This window comes from Oncorhynchus gorbuscha, unplaced genomic scaffold, assembly GCF_021184085.1.
Source record: "Oncorhynchus gorbuscha isolate QuinsamMale2020 ecotype Even-year unplaced genomic scaffold, OgorEven_v1.0 Un_scaffold_3711, whole genome shotgun sequence".
NCBI lineage: Eukaryota > Metazoa > Chordata > Actinopteri > Salmoniformes > Salmonidae > Oncorhynchus > Oncorhynchus gorbuscha.
In genome coordinates this window covers 27501-38042 of record NW_025747889.1, presented here as the reverse complement: position 1 = coordinate 38042, position 10542 = coordinate 27501, and the positions used below count along the sequence as shown (strand labels likewise).

Sequence of the window (10542 nt, the reverse complement as noted above, 5' to 3'; positions counted from 1 at the left end):
ATAAGCTTTACAGATATCTTTAAAACACGTGCCAATCCTGCATTGTACGACTAAGTTATCATTTAGTGTAGAGTATATGACATCATCATGTTTACTGCTATTGGACACAATGGAACAACTGTTGGCCTATACACTAACAGCCACTGTATTGTCCCAAAACCTCAATCACAGTCGGCGCCAGTTTGTGCGGTTTCTGCGTTACCACGGTGACCTGTGTGTGTTTGTTATATGTTTGTGCTGCGTTACCTGGGGGTTGTGTCTGTTGTCATGGAGATGGTCGGGGTAGGGTCTCTCTGGGCTCCAGTTGCCTGTCTTGTTAAACATCTCCTGAGCTTTAGCTGTTACCCACGACTGGCTCTCTGTCATCCCACCCTCTGGAGGTCTGGTACACACACGCACGCACGCACGCACGCACGCACGCACGCACGCACGCACGCACGCACGCACACACGCACACACACACACACACACACACACACACACACACACACACACACACACACACACACACACACACACACACACACAAGCACTCGCACACACACACACACAAGCATTCGCACACACACACACACACACACACACACACACACACACACACACACACACACACACACACACACACACACACACACACACACACACACACACACACACACACAGCACTCGCACACACACAAGCATTCGCACACACACACACTCGTGTACACACACACACACACACACACACACACACACACACACACACACACACACACACACACACACACACACACACACACACACACACACACACACACACACACACACACACACACACACACACACACAAGCACTCGCACACACACACACAAGCATTCGCACACACACACACTCGTGTACACACACACACACACACACACACACACACACACACACACACACACACACACACACACACACACACACACACACACACACACACACACACACACACACACACACACACACACACACACACACACACACACACACAAGCATTCACACACACACACTCGTGTACACACACACACACACACACACACACACACACACACACACACACACACACGCACACACACACACACACACGTGTACACACACACACACACACACACACACACACACACACACACACACACACACACACACACACACACACACACACACACACACACACACACACACACACACACACACACACACACACAAGCACTCGCACACACACACACAAGCATTCGCAAACAGACACTCGTGCACACACACACACACACAGGATGTTACACACACACACACACACACACACAAGGACACACAAGACACACACACACACACACACACACACACACAGACACACACACACACACAGGACACACACACACACACACACGAATGCAGACACGGAGGAGGATGTTAGTGGCTTATAAGTCCAGAGAAGGACACAGAAGACAGAGAGACACACAGAGGACGAGACAGAGAGACACACAGAGAAGGAGACAGAAGACAGAGAGACACACAGAGAAGGAGACAGAGAGACACACAGAAAGAAGAGAACACACAGAGAAGGAAGACAGAGAGACACACAGAGAAGGAAGACAGAGAGACACACAGAGAAGGAAGACAGAAGACAGACACACAGAGAAGGAAGACAGAGAGACACACAGAGAAGACAGAAGACAGAAAGACACACAGAGAAGGTAGACAGAGACACACAGAGAAGGAAGACAGAGAGACCCACAGAGAAGGAAGACAGAGACACACAGAGAAGGTAGACAGAGAGACACACAGAGAAGGAAGACAGAGAGACCCACAGAGAAGGAAGACAGAGACACACAGAGAAGGTAGACAGAGAGACACACAGAGAAGGAAGACAGAGAGACCCACAGAGAAGGAAGACAGAGACACACAGAGAAGGTAGACAGAGAGACACACAGAGAAGGAAAACAGAGAGACCCACAGAGAAGGAGACAGAAGACAGAGACACACAGAGAAGGAGGACAGAGAGAGTCATTGGGGAACGCAGCAGCTAAAAAGCCCAAACCGTGTAGAAACAGAAGAAACAGACCCTGTGAGAGACATGTACAAAGTGTTTGTATGTGCAGGTTGTATGCTTGTAATAATATTATTATTATTATATTTTTTTTTTGGGGGGGGCATATATTTGTCCTGTTAGATAGAAGTGTTTTTGTTTGTTACATATCCCAACTCCCCTGAGACAACTGCAGGGAGTGGGTTCACGGCCAGGGTCACCATATCCCAACTCCCTCTGAGACACCCGCAGGGAGTGGGGTCATGGCCGGGGTCGTCATTGTACAGCACCTCTGGAGGAATTAGGGGTAAGTGTCTTGATCAAGTCACTTTCTTCTCTCACCTTGTCGGCTCCAGTATCCGAACCTGCAGTCTTTTGGTTGCTGACCCAGTGCTCTAACCTCGAGGCTACCTGCCTCCATACCTGCATATGTGAGTATGAGTATATGTATTCTACTGTATGTATGTGTGTGTGTGTATCTACAGTATGCATACTGTGAGTGTTGGCATGCTTATGTATGTATGTATGTGTGTGTGTGTGTATCTACAGTATGCATACTGTGAGTGTTGGCATGCTTATGTATGTATGTATTTGTGTGTGTATATGTACATATCATGTACGCATATGTATAACCCATCATTACTACTCACATGCTGTTAGGGTCGTGCTGGGTGTGTCTGCATGTGTGTGAGTGACAGAGAAAGAGAGAAAGAGAGTGTACGGTTCTACTCACATGCTGTTAGGGTCGTGCTGGGTGTGTCTGCATGTGTGTGAGTGACAGAGAAAGAGAGAAAGAGAGTGTACGGTTCTACTCACATGCTGTTGGGGTCGTGCTGTGTGGCGGGAGGCCGTTGACCCCTGGCATCCCTCCTCCCGTCCCGTCGGGGCCTCCCCCTCCTCCCCCTTCTCCTCCCCCAGGGGAGGGCGGCTCCATGCGCTGAAACATTAACGGTGTTCGGTTCTGTGTGAGATACAACATGGCCTCGGGCTGGCATCAGACACACTCAGGCAGGGACACACACACACAGAGGAAAGGAGAGGATGCACCGCAGCATGCTCCCACCAGGTGGCACAATTGGGCAAAGTAATGGTTTAGAGGTTAGAAGTTGCCTAGAGTGGGATATTGAAGCTCTGGAGAAGGGTGTAGGGGCAGGCTTTTGTTCCAGCCCAGCACTAAGTATATATAATAGTCACCACTAAACGAGCATCAGTTTTTCAATACTAGCCACTAACAATTTAAACTTCTTCCACCAACATACAAATTATTCTGGACAGCTGAAGCAAGTCACACAATTCTTCTTGAAAAATGACCCTTTCTAGTTGGTTATTAATTAATTGGTGTCTTAACTGAGGACTCGCTGATTATTTGACTGAAACAAATACTTTGGCCCTCCAGAGCTTGAATTGCCCACCTCTGCTTTAACCACAGATCTAGGATCAGATTACCATAACCATCTGATAACCTTCACCATTAGGAGAATTAAGACCTGATCTGATCCTGTGTCAGTCAGTGCTTAGTAGCAACCAGAGCCATATACTTAAGCAATAAGGCCCGAGGAGGTGTGGTATATGGCCAATATACCACGGCTAAGGGCTGTGTCCAGGCACTCCGCATTGTGTCTTGCCTAAGAACAGCCCTTAGTTGTGGTATACTGGCCATATATCACAAACCCCCAGAGGAACCGTATTTCTATTATAAACTGATTATCAAAGTAATTAGAGCAGTAAAAATAAATGTTTTGTCATACCCGTGGTATACGGTCTGATATACCACGGCTGTCAGACAATCAGCATTCAGGGCTTGAGCCACCCAGTTTATACATGTATATATACCAGGGTTAGGGTCAATTCCATTTCAATCGATTCATAAAGTTCCAATTCCACATTTGAAAAACATTGAAGAGAATTGGGATTTCACTGTACTTCCTGAATTGACTGCAATTGAAATGGAATTGACCCCAACCCTGATATATACACACAGTGTTTTCAGAAGGTATTCAGACCTCTTGACCTTTTCCACATGTTGTTATGTTACAGCCTATTTAAAATAGATTACATTGACATTTTGTTATGTTACAGCCTGCATTTAAAATAGATTACATTGACATTTTGTTATGTTACAGCCTGCATTTAAAATAGATTACATTGACATTTTGTGTCACACAATACCCCATAATGTCAAAGTGGAATTATGCTTTTTGAAACTTTCATAAATGAATACAAAATTGGAATGTTTTGAATCAATAAGTATTCAACCCGTTTGGTTTGGCGAACCTAAATAAGTTCAGAGGTCAAAATGTGATTAAGAAGTCACATAATACGTTTTAAGGACTCACTCTGCGTGCAATAATAGTGTTTAACATGATTTAACATGATTTGTGAATGACTATCTCATCTCTGTACACCAAACATACAATTATCTGTAAGGTCCCTCAGTCGAGCAATGAATTTCAACACAGATTCAACCACAAAGACCGTGGAGGTTTTCCAATGCCTCGCAAAGAAGGGCACCTATTGGTAGATGGGTAAAAAAAACAGACATTGCATATCCCATGGTGAAGTTATTAATGACACTTTAGATGGTGTATCTATACACCCAGTCACTACAAAGATACAGGCGTCCTTCCTAACTCAGTTGTCGGAGAGGAAAGAAACTGCTCAGGCATTTCACCACGAGGCCAATGGTGATGTTAAAACAGTTACAGAAAGTATTCACACCTTGACTGTGAACCACTACTCACAGAGTTTAATGGCGGGAGATGATGGGAGAAAACTGAGGACGGATCAACAGCATTGTAGTTACTTCACAACACTAACCTAAATGACAGAGTGAAAAGAAGGAAGCCTGTACAGAATACAACATATTCCAAAACACGCTTCCTGTTTGCAATAAGGCCCTAAAGTAAAACTGCAAAAATGTGGCAAAGAAATGAACTTTATGTCCTGAATACAAAGCGTTATGTTTGGGGCAAATCCAACACAACATCACTGAGTACCACTCTTCATATTTACAAGTACGGTGGTCGCTGCATCATGTTATGGGTATGCTTGTCATAGGCAAGCAAAAGGGAGTTTTTTAAATACAAATGACCGGAATAGAGCTAAGCACAGGCAAAATCCTAGAGGAAAACCTGGTTCAGTCTGCTTTCCAACAGATATTGAGAGACAAATTCCCCTTTCAGCAGGACAATAACCTAAAACCTAAAGCCAAATATACACTGCAGTTGCTTACCAAGACCACGTTGAATGTTCCTGAGTGGCCTAGTTACAGTTTTTGACTTAATGCGTCTTGAAAATCTTCGGCAAGACTTGAGACTTGTCTGTCTAGCAATGATCACCAACCAACTAGACAGAGCTTAAAGCTCTTAGAGACTTACCAGAAAGACTCACAGCTCTTAGAGACTTACCAGAAAGACTCACAGCTCTTAGAGACTTACCAGAAAGACTCACAGCTCTTAGAGACTTACCAGAAAGACTCACAGCTCTTAGAGACTTACCAGAAAGACTCACAGCTCTTAGAGACTTACCAGAAAGACTCACAGCTCTTAGAGACTTACCAGAAAGACTCACAGCTCTTAGAGACTTACCAGAAAGACTCACAGCTCTTAGAGACTTACCAGAAAGACTCACAGCTCTTAGAGACTTACCAGAAAGACTCACAGCTCTTAGAGACTTACCAGAAAGACTCACAGCTGTAATCGCTGACAAAGGTTATTCTAACATGTATTGGCTCAGGGGTGTGAATACATATATATAAAAATGTTAATACATTTGCAAACATTTCTAAAAACACGTTTTCACGTGTCATTATGGGGTAGAAAAAATATATACTTCATCAATTTAGAATTCAGGCTGTAACACAACAAAAATGTGGAATAAGTCAAGGGGTTTGAATACTTTCTGAAGTGTATATGGCTCTGGAGGATAATTCTACTTCCTCCATCAAAACAGCTCCTCAGCAGTCCTTTTTGTTGTTTCGCCCATATATGGAGTGTGGCGGGAGCAGGGAGGTCTTCCATTGGCTGGTCTGTGGTGGTGTCGATGGCTACATGACTACAGATGCCGTCATGTTCATCCAAACCAAAAGCGAAAATGTTAACGGCTAAATGAATGGGTGTGAACCCGGGTTGTAGCGTGCTCGCTAACAGTGAGTCCTTCTGGGAAAATGTGTTTTAATATACTAACAAGTGAAATGGGATATGGAGGACGAGGTACAAAACTAGTGCACTATTTTCCCTAGAAAGCACATTCATGAATAACACTGAAGATTCACAGAGACGGTTTTGTTACATGAGCGTCCAATGGTTACATCAGGAACCTCAGCTCAACATCCAAACAACCAACCAGAGATGGCGGAATACACAGACAGGAGCACACAGAGAGGGGAGAAGGGTTCTGGTTAGACAGGCCTGATGACAGTCAACCTAGATTGACCAATCAGGGAGGGTTTTGAGAAGTCAAGGTCCCGCCCTCCTCCTGGAAGAACAAATCGAGTCAGAGGGACGAGGGGATGGATGGACAGACAGGTAGACATGGAGAGAAATATGGAGGGAGAAGGAGGGAATATGCAAAAGGGTGATAGAGGAGTGACATAGATAGTGAGTGATACATAACAACATGTATAGAAGGACACACCTGGGGCACAGAGAAACATGGTAAACCGTGGTAGAAAGACAGATTAAAACAGTGAAAAGACAGGCAGTGAAACCGTGGTAGAAAAGACAATAGGAAAGACTATATATATATATTTATATATATATACATATTTAAATAATAAACTATATCAATTGGAGAATAGATTAAGACATAATGAAAGGTAGTATAACAGTTGTAGGGAGGAGGAAAGGAGGGAAGGAGGGAAGGAAGGGAGGAAGGAAGGAAGGAAGGAAGGAGGAAAAGAAAGACAGAGTGAAGGAAAGAAGGTGGTTAATATTGTAAGGAGAGATGACAAGAAGGTGCAACAGATTGAAGGAGGGAATAAGGAGAGATGACAGGAAGGTGCAACAGATTGAAGGAGGGAATAAGGAGAGATGACAGGAAGGTGCAACAGATTGAAGGAGGGAATAAGGAGAGATGACAGGAAGGTGCAACAGATTGAAGGAGGGAATAAGGAGAGATGACAGGAAGGTGCAACAGATTGAAGGAGGGAATAAGGAGAGATGACAGGAAGGTGCAACAGATTGAAGGAGGGAATAAGGAGAGATGACAGGAAGGTGCAACAGATTGAAGGAGGGAATAAGGAGAGAAGTGCAGGAGTGATGGACATAAAGAAAGAAAGGAAGTAAGGAGGGAAAGAGTACAACTGAGAAATGAAAGCGGGAAGAAGGGAAGGAGGGATAGACAGAAAGACAGTTTGTCATTGTGCACCACAGGCCAGCTGGTGATGTTGAGAAGGAGGAGCCTGTATGGAACTGGACAGTCAGTGCAACCAATGAGGTGACAGCATTCAGGAGGATCATACCAACTTATAGACGGGGTCTAAAATATCGTACACTCCATTCACCTAGGGCCCGATTGAGACTTGAGATAAGTAGACTTAACATGGACTTAAGTCAATAAAACATGGACATAAGTCAACATTTGTTACTTAAGTCCATGTTAAGTCAACTTATCTCATGTCTGAAAAGCGCCCCTACTGAATACCCACAGAGCCCTAACCCCGCATCATGGACGTGATCTTGGATAGAATAAGATGGGTGCCAATTCTGTTTCTTAAAACATCCAAGAAAACATCTCAGCAACTTTGGTTTTGGGCTGAACCATTACTTTAACTTCAGCCTCCACAGGCAGATAAAAGCCATTAGAAGCTGTGGACTGCAGCACAGGAGCAACGGGGTATCCCGGGGAATGGGGACAAGGAGTTAGAGAAACAGTGCACATCACATGAAGAGGTAGTGCATTTACACAGCATTCATAGACAACAGGAGTGCACACGTACATTGGCCATGTTGTATCATTATTATTCATATCATTTTCAAAACAAAACAATTGCAATTTGACAGTTTAAAACATCTCCCCCTTCTCCTCACCACTACACCATTTATCCCCCCATGCTTAAAAAGGGGAGGAGTTCAAAGAAGTACTTCAAGTGGCAATCTGCGACTGAGTTTTATTATTTGAACGGCAGATTGCCCCTTTAAGTAAATATACAAGTGGTGGGTATGATGGGGGTAAAGTAATGGGTAGGGGGGGTTATAGTAATGGTAGAGTAAAGGTAAAGAGGTAGCGAGTGGAAGAGCCAGGCCGGGCCTCAGCCTACGATAGCCATCCATCATGCTAACTGGGAGAAACAGGCAGAAACAGCCTGGTGCCGGAGTAGAGAGAGAGAGAGAGAGAGAGAGAGAGGTAACTGGAGTTAGCATGCTACAGGGGTAACCCAGGACCAGGCAGCGCTCATCGGGAGGGTTCCAAGGTGGAGGAGGTAGATGTGGGAGGATGAGCGGGGGGGCAAGTGGGAAATTAAAGGGCTTAGGGGGTTGACGGACCAAGGAGGGCAGCGATGGAGGTCCTGGAAAGGGTGCAATGGGGCCAGGAAACGGGGTCTAGCGAAGAAGTGGGTTTGGGGTCATGAGGATGGTTTCTGGAGGGAAGGGAGGCTATGGAGGTCTGGAAAGGGGGCTATGGGGGCAGGAAGTAGAAAGGGGCGCTATGGGGGCAGGAATTAGAAAGGGGGTGCTGGGGCAGGAAGTAGAAAGGGGTGCTGGGGCAGGAAGTAGAAAGGGGGTGCTGGGGTAGGAAGTAGAAAGGGGGTGCTGGGATAGGAAGTAGAAAGGGGGTGCTGGGGCAGGAAGTAGAAAGGGGGTGCTGGGGTTTGAAGGACCAAAACTAGCAGCCATGGGGGTTCTGGATGGTGGGTAGAGAGGAGGGAGGAAGAGTTGAGGAGCTAAAGGAAGGGGGAGCTGAGGGGGTTGGATGATTTGGGCTTCACTGGGGTGTGGGAGCATGGGTGTCTGGAGGCAAGAGAGGGTATGGGGAGCTGGACAGGTTTGGAAAGGGGATCTAAGGGGGAAGGAAGAGTCGGTTCTGGGGTGTATTTTGGAGGTCACAGGGGTGGGCCTGGGTCTAGTGGGTACCTGCTCCTCGCGTAGGGCCTGGAGCTTCTTGGCCTTGCTCTGTCTGTAATACTCCATGATCATCATGGCAGCGTAGATCTTCCCCACTGTCAGGTCTGTGGCTGCTGAGAGAGGGACAAGTTACCCTGCCTCGATTAGACCACAATGTGGATGGGACCCTGAGCCGTGAGACGAGAGAGAGGGGGATGGGAGTGGGGGACCGACCATGCTACGACATCACACACACATACAGGCAGTTGCGGCCACTAAAAAGTTAGGTCGTGTTGCTGTATTGGTAGAACAATTGCTGCCAACGTGTGGACAACACTTCACTCCTAACGGTAGGTTTGGTTTTTAGAAAACAAACATTTCAGTGGCCGCGACTGTAGGGTGAGTCTTAAAGTCCTTGATTCGTCTTCCTCCTTTAAAAAAATAGCTTTAAGAGGAAATATCCGAGGTTTCCACCCCTCAGACCCTCTCTTCCAATACGTTTTGACAAAGAGCCAATGATTCACTGACTCAGGAATCAAGGATGAAAGGAACGAAGGAAACACGTTTTAGATTCACCCTCCATACATAACACACAGTGACTGCACAAATGACACCATGTACACGGAAATACACGACTTATTACCCATGAGGTAGTGGTTGAAAGTAGTGCACTATACTATATATTATCCCCTCTAAAGGGAATATATGCATTATATATGCACTATTAATAGCAGTATATATGCAATAATATACACAATGCTATGTACTATACAGAGAACATGGTAATGGTGTCATTTGAGATTTGCCTACAGATACAAGTACAGGTACAACCAAATACAACACATATACAACACTGTACAGTATACAACAGAGCTGAGAGTCTTTTCACAATCACTTCTTTTCTGTCGTTAACGGAAATATTCCCTTTCACTTTCATTTGAACAGGCATAGTGCTTCAACGGTTTCTATAGAGGACTATATAGTCATTTCACGTTGACCATAGATCATCACCTCACGCCAATCCTACGCCTTCAGAAACACCAGCTCCATTTCTTTCTCCAGAAACTCCAGATTGGCACCCAGAGTTTGGATGATCCAGATAACATCGAACACCAGGAAAAGCTTTGTTTGACACTAAAACCCACCTCTTTACTCTGAAAGTATAAATGATGATCTATTCCCAGAGAAATGGCTCGAGGTCCCCCAGCATATCAACTTATTCAAAAGTAGAATAATACTTGAGAATAATAGTCATTGTATAGTGCAATACTATGAAGTACTTTCTCAACATTGCATGCTGCTCTACTTTCAGTGAAGTATAACTTTAAATGAATAAATTGAAGTTATATTTAACACCAAGGCAGCGTGCTACACTACACTGTGTGTAGAACATTTGATCTCTTCCTTATTATAATAATAACAACACTGTTACTATACTACTACTACACTACT

General features: G+C 45.0%; 1 protein-coding gene across 1 annotated transcript in view; it reads right to left on the bottom strand.

Annotated features, from left to right (window-relative positions):
• Positions 1 to 2855: 2855 nt before the first annotated feature.
• Positions 2856 to 10542, bottom strand: part of LOC124028064 (voltage-dependent P/Q-type calcium channel subunit alpha-1A-like) — a gene marked incomplete at its 5' end in the record, with an annotated part of 34693 nt that continues 27006 nt past the window's right edge. Inside the window, 2 exons of the mRNA XM_046340229.1 lie at positions 2856 to 3008; positions 9121 to 9224. Coding sequence (XP_046196185.1) covers positions 2856 to 3008; positions 9121 to 9224 — 257 coding nt within the window. The remainder of the gene's footprint in view (positions 3009 to 9120; positions 9225 to 10542) is intronic.